Source organism: Juglans regia, chromosome 12, assembly GCF_001411555.2.
Source record: "Juglans regia cultivar Chandler chromosome 12, Walnut 2.0, whole genome shotgun sequence".
In the NCBI taxonomy this organism is placed as follows: Eukaryota; Viridiplantae; Streptophyta; class Magnoliopsida; order Fagales; family Juglandaceae; genus Juglans; species Juglans regia.
Genome location: NC_049912.1, coordinates 27,876,582 through 27,901,916, shown reverse-complemented (window position 1 = coordinate 27,901,916; position 25,335 = coordinate 27,876,582). Strand labels below are relative to the sequence as shown.

The 25,335-nt window shown below is 34.3% G+C and overlaps 4 protein-coding genes across 5 annotated transcripts; 1 reads left to right on the top strand and 3 right to left on the bottom strand.

The window, feature by feature from the left end:
- Positions 1–127: 127 nt before the first annotated feature.
- On the bottom strand, positions 128–1,983 carry LOC108993176 (pentatricopeptide repeat-containing protein At1g52640, mitochondrial). Its single transcript, XM_018967975.2, has one exon. The coding sequence runs from the start codon at positions 1,951–1,953 to the stop codon at positions 385–387; it is 1,569 nt and encodes a 522-aa protein (XP_018823520.1). The 5' UTR covers positions 1,954–1,983; the 3' UTR covers positions 128–384.
- A 10,669-nt stretch (positions 1,984–12,652) lies between these two features.
- LOC108993233 (uncharacterized protein At1g15400-like) lies at positions 12,653–13,976 on the bottom strand. Its single transcript, XM_018968072.2, has 2 exons — positions 13,455–13,976; positions 12,653–13,002 (listed from the first exon to the last, which is right to left on the bottom strand). The coding sequence occupies exons 1-2, from the start codon at positions 13,804–13,806 to the stop codon at positions 12,992–12,994; spliced, it is 363 nt and encodes a 120-aa protein (XP_018823617.2). The 5' UTR covers positions 13,807–13,976; the 3' UTR covers positions 12,653–12,991.
- Positions 13,977–16,992: 3,016 nt separating this feature from the next.
- LOC108993194 lies at positions 16,993–22,905 on the bottom strand. 2 transcript variants are annotated; one of them, XM_018968013.2, is made up of 4 exons: positions 22,812–22,901; positions 22,638–22,668; positions 20,728–22,341; positions 16,993–19,299 (listed from the first exon to the last, which is right to left on the bottom strand). In XM_018968013.2, exons 3-4 carry the CDS (start codon positions 21,796–21,798, stop codon positions 17,209–17,211), a joined length of 3,162 nt encoding a protein of 1,053 aa, XP_018823558.2. In that variant the 5' UTR covers positions 21,799–22,341; positions 22,638–22,668; positions 22,812–22,901; the 3' UTR covers positions 16,993–17,208. The 2 variants fall into 2 exon arrangements, with proteins under 2 accessions (XP_018823558.2, XP_018823557.2); XM_018968012.2 differs by having other exon boundaries at positions 22,638–22,905.
- A 2,022-nt stretch (positions 22,906–24,927) lies between these two features.
- LOC108993087 (protein RALF-like 19) lies at positions 24,928–25,281 on the top strand. The gene has a single exon (XM_018967850.2). The coding sequence runs from the start codon at positions 24,928–24,930 to the stop codon at positions 25,279–25,281; it is 354 nt and encodes a 117-aa protein (XP_018823395.2).
- The last annotated feature ends 54 nt before the right edge of the window (positions 25,282–25,335 follow it).

Here is a 25,335-nt window from a genome sequence, read left to right as displayed (position 1 = left end):
TTGGAAACTCAAATATTTTAACAACCGTTTATTGTCATCAAGAAGCTTATAGACGCAAGGCACTATTGCTAATCGTTCACCTTTGTTTTTTACCGAGCAAAATGCAATCCTAGGTTAAGTAACAAGGGCTTTATCTACTTATTTTGCATGCTTGAAAGTTCCAATTAGATATCCTAGAACAAATCATTGACCTAACATAGACAAGCAGACCAGAAGATATGTGTAAATATACTAAATAAGTATAACGTACTTAAAAAAAAAAATTTGAAAGAGATACAAATAAGAAAAGGGAACTACCGCTGAGACTTCACCCACAGAGTACTCCTACAAAAAATATCACCACTTTCATGTAAACAATCCAAGATGCTCATGGCCCTTAACTCTTTACTCGCTTTCAAGATCTGTCTCTTCAATTCTTGAGGTCTTACAAGCCTTATTACCTCTCATCATGCCTGCCTGCTCCTGTATTGAACAGGAAGTGCTTCGGTCCATTTTATCTGCAAGTATCTCAATACGGTCCAACAAACCTAATCCCAACAGACGGTTCCTCAACAAATCGACGGTAGAAGTATATGGCGGTATTCCTTCATCAATCATCCTCTCAATATACTTACACGCCTCCTCTAGTTTACCTTTCTTCTGGCATAAGCCATGAACCATGACAGCATATGTTGAAACTGAAGGATAAAACCCTCTCTCCCCCATACTTTCCCAAACTTCAGTTGCCCTGTCAAATCTTCCTACCCTGATTAGTAATTTGAGAGTCATGTTATAGGTATGCCGGTCTGGCATGCAATTGTATTTCTCCATCTTAGAAATCAACCTAAGAGCCATATTCACCTCACAGTGATCACAATGGTAAGCCAGAATGGTATTGTAACTCCAACTATCCGGTCTAACTCCCCTCTCAATCATTTCATCTAAAAGTTGGTAAGCCTCATCCACCCTTTCATTCTTACAAAGTTTCTTGATTATGCAATTGTAAGTATAAACATTAGGTGAAATATTATATCTCTTCATTCTATCAAGAACCCTAAAAGCCGAATGTATATCATTAGCTACACAATACGCTCGGATGAAAACCGAGTAAGTACAAGCATCAGGGTCAACTCCTTGAGACCCAATCTCCCGAAACATCTTGTACGCTTCATCCACATCCCCACCTTTGCATAGAGCCTCCAACAAACTATTATATGCTGAAACATCCACCTTACATCCTCGTTCGAGCATTTCATCGAACAACTTACGCGCCTCATTGGGCTCGCAGATATCTCCCCATCCTCTCATCAAAATGGTATAAGTTTTCGCATTCAGCACGAACCCACTCTTTACCTTATCAAAAAATTGTTGGGCCTGCCTCACGTGCTTCCTTTTGCATAACAAATACAAAAGCTGGTCAAGATCATCAACTCCCGGCTTGATATCAAAATCAACCATTCTATTGAAAGCTCGAATCGCATCTTCCGGAAGATTAGCTCTACTGTAAACTTTAAAAACAACCCAGAAAATTTTTGGATTAATCTCACAACAACGAGCCTCTCTCATTTCTATAAGAAAATCCCATAATATAGCAAACTGCTTACTACTTCCCAGGATATCAACCAAGATCTGATAGTTCTCAAAATTATGCTCAAAGCCCGGAATTGTTTTAGCCCAAAGAAAGAACCTGTGAGCAGAGAACCCAAGATTCTTGCACCTCTTCAAGACCTGCTCCACCAAGTTTGTAGACATTTGAGTTGAAAATGTGTCGAGGGAGAGTTCTAAGTCGTCATGAGGGTTCCGATGGTCACTGAGTATTCGAGAGATTTCGTTGACAAGGTGTGGTAATGGCTGGTCTGAGAGTCGTGGATTGTGCGAAGAGAAAGGCCGGAGACGTTGGTGTTGGGGTTTGTGAAGAAAGCGGAGGACAGAATACAGGGTTTTGGGTTTACAGGAGACGGACCTTGTGGCCATTGACTCAGTTTTTTGTGCACAGAAAATAGATTCATACTGTCTGATACTGAACTGAGTGAAATCTTAACGCGAAATATTAAAGAAAAAGAAAAAAAAAATGTAATTTTATCGTGTCGAAGAATTTATTAACCTTTTTAAGTTAATTATTTCAAGAAATTATACTTGTCGAGTAATTAATGTGCAAATTCAAGTATTTAAAGAAAAGAAAAGAAAATAGAGTTTATCATAAAAAATAAAATAGAATTCTAAATTTATCTTAATTTTACAAAAAAAAATGTACGAAATTTGTGCGTCTTCAATAACACATTTATAAATCACATCATGCATAATCCATGTAATTGAACTAATGATAGAGGCACTATCTTTTTTTTTTTTTTTTTATATATAACATTTTTATAAAGTAACTTATGACATAGGATCTTAAAAATAGCTATAAAAGAAAGTTGTGTTGGCATTTTCCAAAATTTGAATCCAATTCTTTTGCTTTTGCTCCTCATATTTTCCACTTTGCCCTTCCTTATTATGCCTTGAATCTCTTACTCGATTCTTGGAGATAATTTCTTTATATATAGTTTTCTCTAAGAGCATTCTCATTAGTTTGGTCAAAATTCAATAATAGCTAAACTTTAGCCAATATATGCCAAAAAACCACCACATTGGATTGGGCATATTTATAAAATTTTAGACTTATACTACAATGATTCTTCAAATATATCTAATTACAATTGGTTCATCAAACATTAAAATATTAGTTTCTCACTCCAAACAAATAAATTAAATTAATTAGAATATAATTAACATTTAACATTTAGAATATAATTATTATTAACATTTAATAAAACTTTTTTTAATATTAATTTAATTAGAATATAATTATTATTAACATTTAATAAAACTTTTTTTAATATTAATTTAATTAGAATATAATTATTATTAACATTTAATAATACTTTTTTTAATATTAATTTAACTAGAATATAATTATTATTAACATTTAATTGGTAGAACTATAAAATGTGATAAAAATAAATTTAATTAATTAATTATTAAAATAATAATATTTTATTATTATATAGAAAGTGAATGGCTAATTCAATATGGGGATTAAATTTAAATAGAATAGATAAATATAAAAAATTATGATATTAGTTAAATTTTAAAGATGTATTTGACCAAACCAATGAAAATGCTATGACGGAGTTTTGTTTCATAGATGTCATTATATATACACAGGCTATTCGGGTACGGAATCGGAATACATTTATTGCAAACAGAGGATCCGAAGAACATACGAAAGAAGACTGAAATCAACCCGAAAGATAATCACACATCTTTCCAGTGCGAGAGCATGGGTGCTGTATGCGGAGAAGAAGCTGAAGCAGATGGGGATTGCGTACGTGCAGACAATGGTGGAGGAAGGAGGCCGGATCCACGTCGACCAAATCTTCTTTCACGACCCTGATGGCTTCATGGTGGAGAAATTGCATATGTACTCTTCAAAAAATGCTGCCTATCAGTGTCCTATAATGCAAATTTGAAAGGCATGGGGACGAGATTCTTTTGCCTTTCTGCTGGGGAGTGACCCGAATTGACTATGACCTGTTATCAAAATGGGAAATAGCGAAAATTGAAAATAAATATTTCAGACTCAGAGGATTTATTACAAACATATTTTAATAACACCTAATTTGAATGTGCTAGCTAGCAGCCTTAAATTAGATTGATATATATATATATATACACATATATATTATATGGTAACTCAAATTAATGGTGATCATTAAGTGCAAACTGTATATATATGGTCAAGTTTAAACCAGTGGTGTTGCTGCTGCTAGACAGCTTATTAAGTTTTCCCCTTCTTCCCTTTAAGACAATATTATAGTGACGATGATTTTATATAAAGAGTTTTTTCTATGCTTTAAGATTATATTATAGCGATGAAGAGTTTTGTTTATTATAAACAGTACTTAGAGAACATAATTGTTCTCAAATATTCTTATACTACTTCACAACTATTCACAATTAGTTCATTACTATTCACAAACTATCACAACTATTCACAATTAGTTCATTATTACTCACAAACTATCACTACTATTCATATATGATCTGAGATATTCTTAGCATTCAAATGGAGCCGTATTCATGTGAGATTAACTTTCTCTTCATGTACTTCAAAATCTTGAATGTACTTTAAATGAGTTGAGTTTGTTCATCAATGCACAAGATGTAATATATATATATTACATCGTGCAACTGGTATTTGCACAGATGTGTAAGCTATATCATTTTTTTTAACATACAGAACGGAAGAAATTTATTTTGAATCACTTTATAAGTGCTTATATAAATATATATATATATATATTTATATATCTTTTGATGCAGTTTCCCTTCGGCCAGATAACCCCATTGTCTTCAAAAGAGAGACAATACATGCTTGCGCAACCACTCTAAAACACGCATCATGCATGCCCATTAAAGAGTAGAAATTAAGATCAAAGAAGCTGTACTGACAAATGAAACTACAATACATAACTTCACTCATTAATACAGTCTCATGAAGATCAAACATATATAAAGCTGGATATGTTACAGCCCCCTCGCCAGCATTTGCTCGTAATTCTCTATGGATTCCAGTATTTGGATCAGCAGTTGTTGCCGAAACTTCCTGATGAATGCCTCGGCACTCTCATTAATGTCTGGTGGGTTGCATCTTTGCACTGCCTGATCTTTCCTCTCCGTTGTAGGAGACTTCAAATCTCTCTTCTCTCTGAAATCATTGGCACCCTCTCTTTCAGGTCGTTGCAGAGTTTTCTGGGTGTCGGATGGATGCGATGTGGAGCGAATATTCTTCATTGCAGGGTTTTCTCTTTTTGAGGTCCTCTTGGCGCGTCCATATATATGGAAGAAAAGGAATTGTTATCATTCTATTCTGGAGTCTCCACGTACTATAGGAGTCCTTGAAGGTGGCTTTGGATCAAGGGCTCTTTTACAGTTCTGCCCTTGACTCTCCTTCTCTGCAGTCTGCCCATTCGTTGAACCGGTAGTACTGTCACGCGCTAAGCTGTTTTGTTTGAACCTTTATATTTAGAGATGGGATGATAAAAGATTATTTTAGATAAAAGATAAAAATTAAAAAAAATATTGTTAAAATATTATTTTTTAATATTATTATTGTTTTGAGATTTAAAAGAGTCAAATTGAGATTTGAAAAAGTTGAATTGTTTATTATATTTTGTGTGTGAATTTAAAAAACTTGTAATGATGAGATGAGATGAGATGATATGAGATATTTTATGAATCTAAACGGAACCTAAGTGACAGAGAGATAGACATATAAAATAAATTTAACAATAATTATTGCTCATTTAATATTGATCATGTTCGAAATATATATACATATAATAATAAATGTTGTATGATCTATTTTATCAACTCTTCTATAGACAATCACTCGGTGTAACCCTCACGACATCGACTAACATGTCAGCCGATATTAAAAAAAAAATGGACGAAAGAAAACATGAAAAAAAAGAAAGTAGCTCAGGCTGCTAGTGGTTTTCTGTTCAACAATTTATCAAACACTTTGCATACATTCTTAACACCATCTCAACAACTCTTATGCATTTACATTACTTCTTCCTTGATACAACCAAACCAACAACAAGTTTTTAATACTCCAAATACAACGAATTCTACGGAACTCTAACCTCTACAACTATCCGTGAAATCATAAAACTTAACTTGGTTCCAAGCGAAAATTTAGATTTCAAAAGAAGAAAAGATTGCGTCTGGGTCTGGAAGAAAAACTCTGCCATTTTGGGTCTGGAAGAAAGAAGAGATCGCCGTCATCATCGTCTTCTAGTCTGGAAGATTTTCAGGGCTTTGCAGGAAATCATAAAAGTTAACCTGGTTCCATCGTTGTGAGGATGCTTGAGTTGCTGAGAATATGAAAATTCTTAATGAAAATATTCGTTGGGATACACTTTCAACTTAACCCTTGCAAGATTGGAGGTGGATCTGGTTTCTTCATTTATGGCTCTAGTGGTTCTTGGCTCTATATGGTTTGGTAGTCATTCCCAGGTCTGCGACAGCATTCTCGGGCTCCTCGACTCCAATCTCATGTCCTTGGCCTCTACCAACGAGTCCAAGGTCTTCTATTTGAAGATAAAGGGGGATTACCATCACTAATTGGCCGAGTTCAAGTTCAGGGATGAGAGGAAAGTCGCTACTGATGATACCATGCTCGCGTACAAGGCTGCTCTTCAAGCTGTAATGAAAGATGTCATTCAAATTTTTTGCCACGTCGGACGCAATGTCATGGGGGTGTCCCAAGCCGATTGTCTATAGATTTTTTCCTATTTTATATGTCTATTTTTCTTTCAACTGAAGCTTTCAAATTCGGATAAGAATTTGAATGGATATTTTTCTATGTGAGACTAATTATAATACTTATAACATTTTAAAATGCATATAAATATTTTTCATATAAATTGATGTGACTGACTTTCACATCTGTAACTTGAAAGTAAATTTTATCTAGTGTTAAGGATTAACGTAAATGCAGAACTGGCCGGGTGCAAACCCATCATAACACGTCACATGTAATTACTTGGAATTATTATTGGATTGAAGAAATTAAGAAAGAGTAATAAATAGCACGGCCTTCATACCCAACTGCCTAATTGCATATTTTGCAGATCAATTGCATTCGCAGCTTAATTAATTGTTCTTAATTTTCAAAAAACATAATAAAAGGGTGCATTGCACATGCCCTGTGTGGCCTATATTGATGATCATTATTTCAAATGGTCGCCATCATGGGTGCCTTAAAATCATAGATGTTAGAAAATAAGATCGAGTATGGGTGAGCACAGAGCCCCGCACCCTGTTGCTCCGCAGGGCAAGACACAAGCGGGGGTGGGGGCGGTATGGCCTTAACAAGGCCTCGCCCCGTCTCCCGCCCGCACCGATTCTTTTTTTATATATAAATATATCTTTATACATATTTATAAATATTTATTATTTTTACTAGATATAAAAATAGTAATATATATTAAGTATAACTTTTACTTAATATTTTATATAAGTTATAGTGTAATAGAGTGATCCTTTTATATATTGTCTTCACAATACAAGCATCGCACTTAAGCAATATAAGACTCTTGTATTATTTTGGCAGAATTACTACACTACAACTTATACAAAATATGTATTAACAAATTTAAAAATTACATAATTTTTAAATTATAGTCATATTTACAAATTTAAATTTATAATTTAGATCCAAAAATATGTTTTTGATCAATTTTAGATTTAGGAATAATTTTTAGATCTAGTGAACTGTAATCTATTATTAAAGTAGACGGGAGGCGGGGGTAAAAACCCCACCCCCAACCCATGCGAGGAGGGGGTAGCACCCCTAAGATCGAGTATGGGTCAAGTGCTCATAAGGAAAAGAAAAATTATTCTCATCAGTCACTATTTACCACCTCATACCCCATATCTTATAAAAAACATTCCGACACCTTATGAAAAAGTTATAAGTGTGAAGTGTGAGAATTAATAGACTTGCCTAAATTGCAATAGAGCATACGATTCATATAAATATATATATATATATATATATATATATATATATTGTTTCAATTTGATTTTCATGGGGTTTCCTGGTCTAGTCTTATATGTCAAAGTCTCCTTATGATAAAAAAAATATCATTATTTATCGTTATTTCCATCAGTACTGGCAGTGGGGTGGTACTCACGGCGAGCTGCTACTTTGGAGGAAAAAAAGGGATCATTAATCTGATGGGTGATGCTACAGCCCCGCTGGGAGCTCCCGCTGGGGGTGTAGTGTTATTTTACATATATTTTATTTTAATAATTTTTTATATAGATCTTTTATTATTTAAAAATATTTATAAAAAATAAAATAAATTTAAAACATCATTCAGAAAATATTTTCTTAATTAGAAAGTAAAAAAATATATATTAAAAAATACTTTTTTAATCATGAAGTAAAATAAAAAATTATAAAAAATATTTTTAAAAAAATAAAATAAATTAAGAACATCATTAAAAATACTTCCTTAATTAGAAAGTAAAAAAAAAAAATCATTAAAATATACTTTCTTAATCACGAAGTAAAATAAAAAAATATTTTTTTATGATTTTTTATTTTATTTCGTGATTAAGAAAGTATTTTTTAATAATATTTTGAATTTTTTTATTTTTTAAAAATATTAAAAATTATTAAAAAAATCTATATAAAAAATAATTTTAAAAAAAAACACATAAAAAATACACTAATCTCCAGCGGGAGCTCCAAGCGGGAGCTCCCAGCGGGAGATATAGCATTTCCCTAATCGGATATTTTCTGGCCTCTGGATGTTCGCGTAGTACTGCTACGCACCCTGAAAGATATTTTCTCTAGAGTACTGCTAGAGCCGACTTCCGTTGGGAGCTATCGCTGACGTTAGTATATGTTTTTTGATGTATTTTATTTTAATTATTTTTTATATAATTTATTTTAATACTTTTAAATATTAAAAAAATTAAAATATTATTAAAAAATATTTCTTTAATCATAAAATAAAAAAAATATTAAAAAATATTTCCTTAATCACGAAATAAAATATAAAATTATTATTTTATATTTTATTTCATGATTAAGGAAATATTTTTTAATGATATTATAAATTTTTTTATTTTTTTAAAATATTTAAAATTATTAAAAAAACTTATATAAAATTTTTTAAAAAAAAAACATTAAAAAATACAAATTAATACAAACAGTAACTCTTAACAGGAGCCGGAAGCGGGACATTTATCATTTTCTTTTTCTCTAAGCTGCACATTAATTTGGTATCACAAACAGTACTAAAGAATGCTCCTGATGATCCCATTGTACAACGTTGCAGGTCGATCGAATAAGGTGCCATTGCATGCATATATATATAGAAAAATGATATATGGAAGCCACTGTTTATTGAAGCCAATTTTGCACACATTAGGTATCAAAATATACACCACATATTTGAGAGGAAAAACGAGAGAGAGAGCAGAGATGAGAGAGAGAGCACGGATGAGAGATGAGAGAGAGAGAAAACGAGTGGAGATGAGAGAGAGAACGAGCGAGAGAGAGCAGAGAGAGGAGAGAGATAGAGAGCAATGATGAGAGATAGAGAGCGCAGATGAGAGATGAGAGAGAGAGAGAGCGGAGATGAGAGAGAGCGAGCGAGAGATGAGAGAGAGAGCAAGACGAGAGATGAGAGAGAGAGCGAGACGCCGAGAGAGAGAGAGAGAGAGACCGAGAGCAGATATGAGAGAGAGAGAGTGGAGATGAGAGAGAGAGAGCGAGACGACGAGAGAGAGAGACCGAGAGCAGAGACGAGAGAGAGAGAATGGAGATGAGAGAGAGAGCGAGCCGACGAGAGAGAGAGAGACCGAGAGCAGAGGAGAGAGAGAGCGAGACGAGAGAGAGAGCAGAGATGAGAGAGAGCGGAGACGATGAGAGAGAGAGAGACGGGAGAGAGACGCTGATGAGAGACAAGCCGAAGGAAGGAAAAAAAAAAAAAAAACAATTGGATGAGAGGCATCCACGTAGTGTGTGCATTGTGTGCACCACTACAGTGGATGCCGTATAGCACTACTCATATATATATATATATATCTGTCAATATTTAAAAGCCGCTAGCTATGCATGTAGTATTTGTTATTGTTGATATTACTGTTCATCAACAATAATGAACAATATAGAGATTTTTTTTTTTTTGGTTTTCGCGTGTTTTTTTCCGCAAGTGTTAATATTACTTTCATTATTGTTCATCAACAGTAATGAACAGTATAAATGTTTTTTTTTTTCTTTTTCTTCCGCAAGTGTTTATATTACCTCTTTCTCTTTAAATAGACTTTTTTTTTGTATTCATCTAAAGAGTAAAATAAATTATTACTTCTGTCAAATACTTGCTTTATAGTCGGATTGTTATGTAATTCTTATTTATAATTCTTGAATTTTTAGTGATTGTATTAGAATTTGTAAAAGCAAGTATATATAATTGAATTTATTGGATCAAATTTGTGTGATAAGTATTTTTTAGATTTTTATTTAAGTTATCTAGACTTTTATAGAGTAATACTAAAAGTGATATATCATATTTAATCTTCAGATTTAATCTAACGGTAGAAATTTAAATATTGATTTAAACTAACATAAAATAGATAATTAAAATATAAATATTCTATCATACACTTAAAATTAACTTCAATTTATATATATATATTTGCCTATATCTTAAAAGAGGCTATCCTATTACTATTCATCAACAGTAATGAACAATAAAGAGGCTGTGTGGTTTTTTTTCGCATATCTCTATACTGTTCATCAACAGTAATGAACAGTAAAAATGTTTATTTTTTTTTTCACGTTTGTTTTGTTTTTCTGTTTCTTTTTGGGTTCGTCTGTGTGAATGTTAATGTGCGACGTAATACCACAATCGTGCGTGGGGAATGAGAGAGAGGGAGAAATGAAAGGTGGGGAAAAATATTGGTTTATAGATTTTAAATTACAACTCTTCATTTTTAATTTTCAGATTTAATCTAACAATAGAAGTTTAAATATTTATTTAAACTAACATAAAATAGATAATTAAAATACTAATTTTTTATCGTTAAATAAATAATAAAATTTTATTGTACATTTTTAAGAAAAAATAATTATTTAATTAATTTGAATTTTTAATATAATTTAAATTTCATAATAAATGATGAACATAAATAAATAATGATTTTATTTTTATACATTATATTATTTTAATATTTAAAGTTACATTTTATTTTTTTCCTCAATTTGACAGATGTGGCAAACGTGTTTTGCACGTTTACCACCGCTAGTATATATATATATACACACACACACTAACAGTAGGTAACGTCAAGGGACGTCTGTCTAATTTAGTTAATTAAGAATATTATTATATTAAAATTATAATTATTTATATAATTTTACTTTTTTGAAAATTATTTAATAAAATTTTATCATTTATCTAATGATGAAAGATTAATATTTTATAAATTAAATTTGATAATTTATTTATGATATGATATTTATATGTTAATTATCTATTTTAAATTAATTTAAATCAATATTTAAATTTTCATCATTGGATCAAATTTAGAGACTTATGATAAAGGGTTAGATTTAAATCTTAAAAACTTTAATATTTTATAAATCAAATTTGATAATTTATTTATGATATGATATTTATATGTAATTATCTATTTTAAATTAATTTAAATCAGCATTTAAATTTTTACCATTGGATCAAATTTAGAGACTTATGATGAAGGGTTGGATTTAAATCCCAAAAACCTTAATTTTCCTCTCACTTTCTCTTTCTCCTTTCTCTCTCCTTCCGCGTCCTCCCTCTCTCTCACGCAATCTCCTCCCTCAAGCAGCCATGCGCCACTGTGCAGTGTCACCGACCACGTCACCGGCTTCCCTTCACACCGACGACCAAACTCCATCGTCGAAGTCCCTTGGCAGCTCCTTCCTTCCTCGTGCATCTTCCCTCTCTTTCTCACCCGATCTCCTCCCTCAAGCAGCCCAACGCCACTGTGCGCCACCCTGCGGGGTAACCGACCATCTCACCAGCTTCTCCTCACGCTGGCGAGCAAACGCACCACCAGCCTCACGTGAGCAATCCAAAATGGGTCTCGACGCACGGGTTTCTTCCCGTAGCGCTGCCGTTAGCCACCCCTACGCCACCGCACCACCAGCAGCAGTCTGGTCCTTCGCCGACGACCCCTCATCTTTCTGCTTTCTTCCAGCCGAAACCCTAGCTCCTGCCTTCTCTTTTCACGGGATCTATTGATTTGTGATTTGTGTGATGATTTTGTGATTTGTATGAAAATTTGTGTGGTAATTTTATGATTTGTGTGGTAATTTTATGATTTGTGTGGTAATTGTGTGGTAAATTTATTGTGAGTATGCATAGAGGGACGTAAGGGAAGTGGTGATCTTGCTATGAGATAGAGAGAGACGTGAGGGGGAGGAAAGAAATGTAAAATAAGTTATTGTTCATTTCACTGTTCATCGAGCGATAGACGTTTTTAAGTATAAAAAGATATTTATATATATATATATATACTCTTGATGAGAATGTAATATATAACATTATTCTTAAACGAATTAAATGCTGTCATCGATCGATTATTTCGAAATTATAAATTCTCTTCATATAAATATATTAATTAAACTCTAAAAAACTAACCATTTTGGTGGACTATATAACTTTTTCTTTTTTGTTTTGTCTTTTTTTTCCCCCTTCGGTTCGGCCAACCAAGAAAGTTGGGCTCTAATTCCCAACTTGACATGATTTGTCTACGTGATTGATTACGTTGTTGAAAACTTGGCGGTGATCATCACGTCTTGCCGGGACCTCCATCATTGAAGAGGCAACACCTTTTCAACTAGTTTAAAGGTCGCGGGGGTCCACCCACCGAATGGGACCTCACGCTTTTTCCGACCAACCGGTTGATATATAATATTAATATGGTTAAAAAGTTTGACCAACATTCATAATAATTTCCATGCGGCGCATAATCAATGGATGGTCCACGGATTTCGATTGAATCGATTAGTTGAATGTATTAGATCTTAGCTAGATTGCTTTCATATATGTAGACAGAAGAATTAAAGAACATTTGCAGGATGAGAATTGGTGCATGCATGCATTGGTGGCTTTGAATCATTCCAACACAAAAAGCCAACGTGGGAACAGAAGAAAGACAACACTGAAGGGGGGGAAGGAAGGAAGGTGGATATATACATGCAGCAATTAAGATCCCGGCCTCCGGAGTTGTATGGAGATAGTCGTACCCCACCATGACTCTTTTGGCCTGTGATCCGGCCAACAACAACACCGACTTTACTGCCAAAGGATCGAAGTAGCTTCGATCTCCTGTGTTCTCACTTTTCACCATCTCTGATACTGAGAGATACCGATTCATAACATGACTAGCTCTCTGATGATCATCCTGTACCTTATAATTAAAAGATTCGACATAGGAGAAGGCCGGATAAGAAGAACAAATTAAAGAATCAGTACGCGTTGAAACCGCCAATTTAAGTTGCAGAACTGAAATCCCAGATAGATCTAATCCGCTTTTGAGTAATCGTAAATCAAAAAGAGAGATAGATAGATAGATGAGCATCATAAAGGAGGAGGAGGTCCCAATTCGAGAATTAATTTGTACAAGAATATTAAAGAGAAAGAAATATAAGCAACAGTATGCATATAATTACATCCATGAAAACCACAACAACAGATCATAAAGAAGTTTTTCCAAAACTCTTTATATTGTGACGAGCTTTACTAGCTCCTACCAAGCTAAAAATTAAGGCTTATAACATGCGAATACCAAGAACGAACCATCGGAAAATCCCACATCCGATCACCCTAAAACACCAAATTACCGTACTGGTCTATGCTTACCAGCTGGCTTCCGCGTTCTCCTTTCCTTTTTCCCTGCCTGTCCGAAAGCGGCGCAAAACCCGCACGCCGAGAGCTTCGGCGAAGGTGGCTCGATCGCCGGAGCTACCTTCCCGGTACGGTAGCCGCGTGCTCCACCGTTGGATCGGCTGCGCTCGATGGTAATGGTTGGTCCAACTTCGGTTCTTGATGTCTTGGCCAGCTCTTTGATATCTAGCTTCTCTAGCTCTTGTTGATCAGGGTCTTTCTTCTGGTTAACTTGGTTGAGCTGCCCTGACAAGAATCTGTCATCAAATACAAACCCCGACGAGCCTTGTCTCCTAAACGAAACATCAGATCGTTGTAAACCAGCCATAACCTTAAATTTCTTCGCTCTGGATCTTTCTTTAAGCAATACGAAACAGCTTCTGGGTTGTTCTAAAAGACGACTTTTTCTCCCATATGGTGTGCACAAGCAGGGTTCAAATACAGAGAGAAGGAGAGTTTGGAGGATTCACACGTCATGATTTGGCTCCATCACTCAGTTTATACTGCGAGTGGAATATATCCGGCTTCATCCTTTTCAATTCTTATTTTTTATTATTTTTATCATAAAATTATTTATTCTTATAATTTTTAATCATTTAATATGACATAAATGATAAAAAATAGATAAATGAATTTTTTCTAAGCATTTAAACAAGAGTAATTGATAGTATGACAATTATCAACTGCATCAATAACTCAATATTTTTTGTTTTTAATTATTTCTTAATTTTTTTTTATTATTCTTTTCTCAAATATTTATACACACTACTGACATGATATAATTTAATTTAAAATTTAAATTTTATAAATTAAAATTTATTATTTAAATTTTAAATTATTTCAGATTAGTAATGTGTAGTGTAAAGAATAACAATACTTTTTTTATAATAATAATAATAATAATAATAAGGTGCAATAATTAATTTGTTTGTTGTGGAATACAAGAAGTCATTTTGTTTTGTCTCTTTTTAAGTAGCTAAAATTAAATATATGCTGACAGATATCAACATGTATATATATGTTGGAATATCGTGGCAGTGGCTAAAATTCACCGTCTTGTTGATAAGGTTTTATTGCGTAGCACAGGTGTACTGATTATGAGGTTTTTGTTTTTTCTTTTTTGGGGTCCACCGAAGCTGATGATTAGGCAGCCGGCCTTATTTCATTAATGATCTCTAATCTCATCTTTAAAATAATGAAGCTTTGAAAGAATTGACATTCATTTATCTATATGAAAATATAAAATCAAATGTTTTGGAGATTATTTTTCTCATTTAATTAAAAGAAAAATCTTCTTGTAAAAGGTTCGCACACCAAATTGAAACGGTACGAATTGAGATGGAAATAATTTTTGTAACATAAAATATCTTTTTCTTTTTTTAAAATTTTTCTTTTCAATAAAAAAAATCATGTCAGCGTCGATCTTGTACCTAGTAAGGCTCTTAATAAGAAAAACTCTCCCGTTAAATTATGTATATTTGAACTAAAATAATAATAAAATATTATTTTTTTAATATTTTGAATTTTTTTTCTAAAATTATTTTTTATATATATTTTACAATTAGCACCTACTACGTACAAAGATGTTGAAGCTAAAGTGAGAAGAGAGATAAAAAATTAATAAAATAATAATTTTAGAGTGAATAATACATCTGCAAAGATGTATTGGCATTGTTCGGTTCATAGTTATGAAAATATTTACAAATGCCTAATTTAATATAGTCAATTTAATGGTCTAGTTATACAAATATATGTTTGCATTTGCATATAGATAGTCGAATGCCAATCTATGCAAGTTTCGACTGTCTGGCTTCGTTAAATGAATGCAATTTATAAATTTGTCACGTATACGAAGTACATATCTTTTTAATATTATTAAAAATCATGTAATTCTAATATGTTTTTTTTTTAAAATGTACTTCTCAATGTTTATTATATTATCAATTTTAGACTAATGTTAGATACAATCACAATATATAAAAGTCTTGTGCATTCTCTTTGAAAAAAAATAAAATTCACCATAATTTTTTATTTTTATTTTTATTTTATGTAAGTCTCAAATTTTTAAGAATGCACAAGACTTTCACATTCAATAAATCGGCTTAGTTAGGGATCATTGCCTCTTTCAAACATTAGTGCCGACACTCTCTTAAACTCGCTCTAAAAAATCATTCAAATCGCTGGATCCTCTCCTTCTCCTCCTCCTCCTCCTCCTCTCTCCTCTCCTTCTCTCCTTTCTCCATCCCTCATTTCTCTTCCTTTCCCCCCTCTCTTTCCCTCCTATCTCCATCCCTCCTTCCTCCTTTTCTCCCTCTCATTCCCTCATTTCTCTTATTTTCTTAATTTATTTTATTTTCTTCAAGGTTGAAAAGACGAATCTACAGTTATCTGACACCTCTTGTGAGACACGAGCAACACAAGCTACTTTCTAGATCGATCGTTAGGAAGCTAATGGCGGATCACCGCATCAAATCGTTCAGATCTAACTTTTATGGCTGATTTCAAAGTCTACTGGAGACTGGAGTAGATCTAAACTGAAATTCATCATTTTCATATATTTTTCTGTTTTCTTTGTTGTTTCCTTTTGTTTAGTTTAAAAAAAGAAAAGAAAAAAAGATAATCTCTTGAATGTCTTGTCCGTAGAGGTTAAATCCTTTCCTCCTATGGAGGATGGGGTATGAACCTTTATTTTAGGCAGAGTACTGTCTCTTAGACGGTTTGTTTGTAGAGAGCTACAACAATAATTAAGACCATACCAGTCACAAATGAATTTGTGTACTGGTAGAGCTCCAAATGTAATAGCTGGCTTGTAATCTGAAAATTTTCCTGTATATATGCATCTGGTCATGGATGTACTTTTTCTTTGATAAATGAATAAAGTCAATTTTCCTTAATTAAAAAAGAAAAAAGGGCTTAGATAAAGAAATAAGAAGTCTTTCCTTTCTCATCTGTAGAGAAATTTCAATCGAATTATTTTTATTAATCAACTATTCCTTCAAACATGGCAACTCCGTCCTCCAATTGTTTATTAATGGAAGTAAAAGATCTGAAATTTTTTATATCTGAGTATGATTGGGTCACTCCACCCAAAGCAAAAGCCAAACGATAATATTTTTAATTTAGACGAGACAAGTTTAAAATCATCATCAACACAAACGCAAAAAAATTAATTCCTGAAAAGTAAGATCCATCATCAACTCCATTTGCGATGATTGATCTAATAATAGAAAGAACTAACGTCGTGGGCCTTCAACAAATTAAATTAAATTTGGCATAAAAAAAAAAAAAATCACACGTATGGTATTAATTATGAATTAAGAAATTTGAATTGAGTGTTGCCTTTTGAGTAGAAAAATAAAATAAAGTTGATAGGTGGGTGGGAGGATGAGCAGATACTTCAAAATACTGTCTAAAAGGAAAGAGCAAATCAACATAATAACAACAATAGTATATATATTTTTTTTAAGAAGAGCCGTAGCCACACACACAAAGCTACCGATATTATAACGAGTATGATCTAAAAAAATATTCCCTGACTTGTTTAGCTCTGGCTTTCGTATGGCCAATGAGACATTGGTAAAACCATATGTATGACACCATTTGCAAACAAAAAATTATTGAGAATTGAATTAGCAGCTGGTTGAAATATATAACCTTAACAAGCAGGGACAGAAGTCAAAGATCTGGTCGAAAGTACATCTCTCCTCCATAGTATACTAGAGAGCCCAAGCTACGACTTTCTGTTTCTACCACTACTACTGCTAGTGGCTCCCCTCATTGATCCTTCAGATAAACAGGCATCTATAGCTGCCAAAATCCGCGCTTCAAATTTATGGCCTTTCAAGGTAGCCCTTACTTTCCTAAGCACTTGTTGCTTCAAAACCTTGCGCTCAGCAGTAGAAAGACGTTTACATTTATCCATTCCCTTGAGAAATCCAACCACAGTTTCACCTGAGCCCCCACTAACACTTTCTAACTTTGTAAGCTTCTCCACCACTTGCAAAGAAAACATCCGCTCCAAGAACTGTTTGTTTCCCAACTCGACAGCATCCAGAAGACAGTGGACGTTCACTTCCCTTGCTTTCGCTGATCTGCTGTCAATTGAGTGAACCAACTTCTCTATGAGACCCAACTGAAATATATGCTTCAAAACCAGGACCCCACCAGTGCCAAACAGCATCTGGTGTAGCGCTGTATAGGCTGCATCCTGCAACTCTGGAATGGTGCACTGCATCATCTTGACTAGCTCGGGAATAATATCATACTCCAGATATTTCTTAATGCAGGATTCTCCACCAGAGAAAGCTAGCTTCATTAATAGAAAGGCAGACTCGGATTTCATTGACTTCTGTTGTGTTTGTAAAAGTTCAAAGAGTCTTTTGATGAGGGGGCTTTTTAAAATCATGTCTCTGATTTTTGGGTCCCCTGCTTTCTCAATAATTGGTATGAGGTCTTGCATTGCTTCCAATACCTGCTTGTAATTGCTATCAAGTACCTTGTGGAGTAGATCTTCAAAAGTTTGCGGCCTTGGTGAAGAGGAAACATTCTGGTCTGACAACACAAATCTTTCCAAACGAAGCCTCACTTGCCATGGCAAAAGTTTTAGATTAGCATGTTGAAGATGCCCATTTGTAGGATGGCCCCCTAACTCATAAAATGCTTTCAATATGACAATGGCACCATGTTGTGCCACTTCAGTTCCATTCTCAAGAAGTTTGATTAGATTTTTCTCGATTTCAGAAGCAATCATTCTCTCAACAGCTTTTGACTTTCCTGCTTTGACCAATGACATCAATATTGTAAACATGCTCTCATGCCATTCCTCAGCTTCAGGAGAGAGCAAATCAGCCAGTTGGTTGAAGGGGATACTCTGAAGCACCTTATCGACTGTATCCGTACTTCCAAATTCTGCAAGCTTTGCAAGGAACGCTGAAACGTTTGTTTGGACCATGGGGTCCTCACAGTTTTCTAGTATAACTGCCAGCTTATCAATTGCATCAGTACTTTCAAGTGATGGAACGTAATTGCAATAGTCATTTCTATTGAATATATTTGTGATGGCTTCTGCAGACACTACAACCAGACTCTGTAAACCAGATGATATAAGGGCTTCAATTCTAGGTCCCAACATGCAAACAAAGCTTGCTCTGCTGACTTCATATTCAGATATGGATTTGCTAGCCATTAGAGCCTGGACAATTGCTTCTAAGGTGATAACTGCTTGCTTTTCTTCTAAAACGCTGAGGAGTATCTCTATCTTTTGTCCAACAATTCTTTTGATGCTTTCTTTCCCAAAAACAAAAAGCCAAGGGCAAATAAATGCTGTTTCTTCAACTCTAGCTTCATCTACTAAAAGCGCAATTGCATAATTTTTCTTGCTATCAAGGTACAGCGAAACCATGTCATGTACTTGATACAAGGGATCTGTATCAGTTTTCATCAGCAAGGAGCCCTCAACAAGCTTGCCAACTACGAGAGGGAATATGCTCTCCTGCCCAATAACTGACCAAATAGCCTCCAAACCAGCTTCAGGTACATGTTCAACCCATGAAAGAGCAGCAAGAGCTGTGAAGAGCTTCCTAGAGTCTCCAGGCATTGCTTCTAGACTGAACTCAAATGACCCAAAAATGGTTAGCGTGTTTTCAGCTTCTTTCTCATTTACGTAAGAGACAGGACCGGGTGCACATGTGGCAAAGGTGGATAAATTTGTGATGGCTTTCTCCCATTTTTCAGATCTTGTTTCTTTCCTGAGAGCCTTACCCATGACAGCCACTGTAAGAGGGTGGTGGCCACAACGCTCAAGCAAGCTTTCAGCGATAATCTATGAAACAACAAAATCTATCATAAAGCAAACCAATTGTTAAAAAAATAAACAGTAAAGGCACTAGATAACTAGATATGAAGACGCGGGGGGGGGCGGCCGGTGGGGGGGTTAGAAGCTTTAGAGGCCCATATTCAGGAAAAAAAACTGGGGATGATGGGATTTGTTTTTAAATGATATAGGCCTTGCAGTGATATTGTTGGCAGATCTTTAGAAGGCCAAACAGCACTGTTAAAACGTTTCCTTCACCCTTTTTCTATTTAAAATCATCAACTCTAGAATAACTTGCTAAAATCATACTGTAGGTGTGAATCAAGGTTTTTACCTAATAGGTTTTTAATTGAAACCCTAAGAATAACATCAAGACTAAATGAGTATTGAGGTCTTGATGAATTTGGTGTGAATGATTGGATCTTGCACTGATTTTCATGACAAAAACCATTCAAGAAAGATATTGAAATTTTTTTTTTTGATAAGTAAGAAAGATATTGAAACCATTCAACTTTTTTGGGGTTTATTATGTATTTCTTAAAATATTATTCATAGTTTCTTTGGGTTCATGCAGGTCATCAGAAATTCTGAATCAGCTTAAACTACTTTATGTTCTTGTCACTGCTATCCCTGTTCAAGTTCTGCTTACTGGGTACATTTATCTCTTGTACATGTTACTTTTCCTATATTCTAAATTCTCCATGCGATATTGAATCTGATGGGAGCAGTACAAAACAAAATGAAAAAATGAAAATAAGAACATTCACTAGAAGCTTAAGTTTTCAGATAACAAGCTTTAACAGGGTGGTCACTTTATCATTTGACTTGCAGAATCTACAATGACAACCAAGTTTGAAGCCGTTGTCAAATTATCATGTTCATCCTTCTGATCCATTTCGTTTGAGGGTGGTTCTTATTTTATATATTTTTCGATCATAAAGTGTTTGAGATAGTTCATAGAATGCCGGATAGCATCCCAGAAAGTGAGCTATAACAAAATGTGGCTTTTATAGGTCATGCTTGTTGAGTGACTTTGGCTGAGTTTGGATAAAAGATGGTTTCAACTCATCTCATCTAATAATTACAATTTTATCAAATTCTCACGCAAAATATAATAAACAATTCAACTTTTTCAAATTTCAAAATAATAACAATAATATTAAAAAATAATATTCTAACAATATTTTATTCAACTTTTAAATTAAATCTAAATTCATCTTATCTCAACTCAACTCACTATCCAAACCTCACCTTAGACAGGACCAATGGATTGGCAATAGAGCAATGCTACATGCATGAAGACCAAAGGCATTTAATCAACACATTTTTGTTATGCACATATCTTTATCATCAACAGAATGAAATGATGGGCATAGTCACATCTTTCCATGTAATAATGAACAAAAAAAATACAAAAGGGAGAGATTCAGTTCATACCGGCAACTCTTCCTCGCTAAGGAGGCTATGGTACACAAGGATTTCCTTGCTTATTTCCCTTATGTCATCTTTGCCTAACTCAACTTTCTCAGCTTCTGTAATTTCATAGACAGCTTCATTTCTCGTTGTTACTAAGTATTTGCAATCATTATCATACAGTTTTGTAAATCGTTCAATTATGTCCTGCTCCCACACATCATCAAGAAGGATCAAAATGCTCTTCCCGTACAAGGCTTCTTGAAGCAAGCAACATATGTAATCAAGATCTCCAGCGTTATCCTTAATCTTCTTCCAAAATCCAATCTGCACAAGAAATTTACAAAATTTTCGAGCTAATCGGCTCTGATATTCGGCCTTGTTTCCGTTACAGGCAGCTCTGCTGCACCATTGCCCAAAGCAAAGCTCAGCTGCACCGCCCACAAATTTAGCTGGCGGATCACAAACCACTTGACGAGCCATACATGACTTCCCAATACCAGATAACCCAACAATAAGAATGACCCGATGAGAACCCTCCTGCTCTAGTAAATTCCTTATGAAATTACACTTACTAGATATCGGGTAACCTTGTTCACTATTTATCTTTAACCGAAATGGGATGTCTTGTGCAGTGGATTCTATCACCTTCTCAACATTTTGCACCAATATTTGAGAGTCAAGCCACCAGTTTAAGTCACCCTTGATTGTATGGACTACTTTCCCAAGTGGGTCCCCAGCCATAGAACTCCACACTATCTTAGCCAAGTTCTTGAACTTACTTCTTGACACAACCCTTCTTGCCTTCATGATGTTTGGATGAAGCCTTTCCACCAGGGCATTTAAGCTTTGAATTTGGTTATCTAATCGATGGTTATGAAGCTTGGAGACATGCTTTTGCTTGATTTTGCGAGTCAAATTCTCGAGATCATACACAAACTCCTCTAGTCTTTTGATTTTCTTCGGAGCTTCTTCAAGATCCCTAGAGGCTTGCTCCAATGCAGCAACAGCCCCCACCATACTCGACACTAATTGTGTTGCTGACGAAACAACTTGTAAAGCATCCATTGCTGTATGAGCTAGAATGCCACCCATGTTTCCATATTTTCCCCTATCAAACAAATGCCCTCAAAATAAGGATCGAAGTAATCCCAAAAACCTTGATGACACCCTAATAATGATCCAACGTGAAATGACACAGATTTACTTAACATCACTCATGACGAGTAATCATGGGTTCTAACGTTCTAACAAAATTGAAAACACACGTTGCTCACGCAGATCTGGAGTTGAACCAATAACAGTAATACAATGATTTGTCTAAATCGGATGATGAATAGGAAATTATTCTCTAAGTTCTCCGTAGCATTCGAATCACATCTTCTCGGAAACTCCAATTTCTCCATTACTGTCTCTTGCGCAGTTAACTACGAATCCACCCAACAAGAAAAACTCCACCATAGAAAAAAGGTGTGCGGCTGACTTGGCAACTTAAATCTGGATTATCGAGAAAACCATAGAAAATGTTTCCCACTGACTAAGCCTGTCACCACGATCCAGCAAGTTCCACCAAATTTCAATCAGAATTCACTTCAACCTAAAAAATAAACTTGAAATCTCCAACGAATTATGCCCATTCTGCAAAGATCACCACCATTAGCAAAGATACATTTCAGATCAGAATCCGTAACAATCAGAGACCAAGTCTCTAAAGACCCAGTTTCCTTGAAGGGAGTACGTCGAACTCATAAAAAACAAACCAATCTTTCAATCGAAACCCAGTTCTTTAAAACAGTTCTTTTATATCATAATTTTAAAAACTTCCCGAATCCAGTAACCATAGCAGGAAAGTGAAGAACTTTCAATATTAAAGAAGGTTTGAGAACTACATATGCATTTAAATTCAGAGTCAAAGGTCAGAAAGATTGTCTTACCCTGATGGCCTAGAGTGAAACCCATAAAGCTCTGTAAATGGAAAACAACAATTAAGAAAAGTAAAGTCGGTACTTTATAATTCTGTGTGTGTATATGTATATACAGAATTAACGTTGAAAATGAAAGAAATATCCAAAGGCAGAAACTTTGAAACAGAAAGGACATCTCGCTACCCCGCCGAAGTGATCATAAACCATCAAGAACATTCGCGCTTGAGAAGCAGACTCAAGCATCTTTCTTTGCTAGAACAGTGAGCAAACCGATCACTTCACGTCCTACAGCTCATTTAGGATATATAATGAGTAAACAATTTAGGATAATGATAATTTATTACCTCCAATAGCTCATTTATTTCTTATTTATTTAATAATTAAAAAAGTGATTATAAATGAATTTGTATATTTTTTAAAATTTATTTAATGATTAAAAATGTTAAAAAAATATTTAAAAAATAATAATAAAAAAGTAAAAATTTCAAATATATAATAAAATAATAAAAGAATAGTAAAAAAAAAATCAGCCTATCATTACCCAACAGTTTATAGGCGGTACACATTTTGAAGAGAAAAAACAAACTTCCAATAAACTATGAAGCTTTGAAGAGATGTGAATGCTTTCCTAACTCTCGTCCTCTGGAGGATCCCAAATTATATGTTTGAGGATTGGTTTGTGAGCACGGCAAGTACATATGGTCTGTGGTTTCGCATGGGCATGCCCACCATGTAAATTATTACACCTTTTCTTTAGTGAAAAATAATCTAGAAAACAACTAATTCGAAATGGAAAATGTTAAACGTACGTGACAAAAATTTATAAAAAACTTACTAGTCCATCTGTCCGTAATTGATATCATGTTGAAAATCATGAAATTTAAAATTTAAAATTTAAAAAAAAAAACTAACAAAATGAATCTTATAAATATAAATATAAATACATATAATACTACTCATCATTAGAAAGTATTAAACTATCATTTAATCACTCTTCGCTTGCTTGAGGTGCTTGCATGAGCTTTTTTTTTTTTTTTTGGATAATTTTGTTCATTTATAAAAGAGGAGTGTTATAACCACAAAGTGATTACATAAAAATAATTTTACAAACTGACGTGACTTCATATAATCTGTCAGATTTGCTTTACAATAAAAATAACTTTATAATCTGACAAACCACATCAAATCATATTAATTTGTAAAATTACTTTTATATAACCAGATTGTGATAGACATCAAGAGAAGGCCGGGGCGGGCGGGTAGATTAATGTCTCAAGTACGAAATTCTTGTTCCCCAAACATGGAGTAACGGGGGCCTCAGATTATATATGTTTCTCTTCCAAAGTTGATTTCTCTTCCTTCTTAAAGGCTGAAAATATTTGGATTGTGATTTGAGTCAAACAGGCCGGATCTTTTGGGTTACAAATTATTGTTCGAATTTGAGGGTCTGATCAAATGGAAGTGAGATAAATGCATCAAGTGAGATAGCTTTACAATATTTATTACTATCCATATAAATGAACATGATCTAAAGAGTATTATTAATTCATTATAAGAAAGTTTTTTTAAATATCATGATCGAGTTGGTACGTAATTAATTGGTAATATTTTGTTCACTAATCTATTATTTCTTTGGCCATGATGACAACCTTTGATCTACATATTCCCTAATCTTGATTTTGACCAAGTAAAATTTTCTCTACAATAGCTAGATAGACACCAAATTAAGGAAACTAGTTATAATGATCGATCAAGATATATATATATATATATATAATGTAGTAAAGCCGAATTAAGTTGTCAAATTAGGGTGAACAAGTTAGCTACCATGATGATCATCCTCTTTGTGCCGTGACCCTTGGAATTTAGTTTCTAAATTTTAAGTATAGGCATTGATAGCTGTAAGAATAGTTGGCCTCCAAGCATGCAATGCACCCAAATTAACAAGAGCCATCTCTATTTATAATCACCAAAACCACAAAACAGAAAAACAAGGAGCAAGAAACGGGTAGGACGTTAAATCACAGAAAACACAGCCACAAATGCAAAACTCACCCTTCCCATTCCGACAACTCTTCCTCTTTTATTCTGTTAACCTTACAACCCTACCACCTTTAATTTGTTTGCATCTATATCCTCGTCCCTCCCTCTCCTCTTTCAGGAAGGGCAGTGACCGGGCATAAATTGCCTAGCTATAACCTATTCCCACATCTGATCTCTCTTTCTTTCTGATCTCTCCCCGATAGCTAAAAGCTCACGAGCTTGACCATATCTTTTGCTACAAAGTAAGTATCTGAGAATGGAATATAAGCCTTGGCTGATATTCCTCGTCCTTTCCTTGGCCGTGGTGGCCGAGTCATCTTCACTCCATGATGCCACCAACTGGGGTCTCACAAAATATGGCAGTACTGCAGGCTCCTGCAATAGTGAAGTGGGGGTCTGCATTGGAGAGGGCAATGAAATGTTGATGTCTTCTCTTCATGCCCGACATCTTGCCCAGCAAAAGTACATTAGCTATGGAGCTCTCAAGGCCAACGGCGTTCCCTGTGGCCGCCGCGGCCAATCCTACTACAACTGTCAAATGAGGCAACAGGCTAATCCTTACAGACGTGGTTGCAGCATCATTACCCACTGTGCCAGGATCACTGATTGAAGAACTTTAACTGCATGCGCGGAAGAGAGAGAAAAAGTTGATCAAGATATAATA

Coding starts and splice junctions, on each gene's coding strand:
- LOC108993176 (XM_018967975.2), bottom strand. CDS start 1,953: ATGGCCACAAGGTCCGTCTCCTGTAAACCCAAAACCCTGTATTCTGTC.
- LOC108993233 (XM_018968072.2), bottom strand. CDS start 13,806: ATGGCTGGTTTACAACGATCTGATGTTTCGTTTAGGAGACAAGGCTCG.
- LOC108993194 (XM_018968012.2), bottom strand. CDS start 21,798: ATGGGTGGCATTCTAGCTCATACAGCAATGGATGCTTTACAAGTTGTT. Junction 19,300..20,727: donor TTAGCGAGGAAGAGTTGCCG/GTATGAACTGAA, acceptor GTTGTTTCATAG/ATTATCGCTGAAAGCTTGCT.
- LOC108993087 (XM_018967850.2), top strand. CDS start 24,928: ATGGAATATAAGCCTTGGCTGATATTCCTCGTCCTTTCCTTGGCCGTG.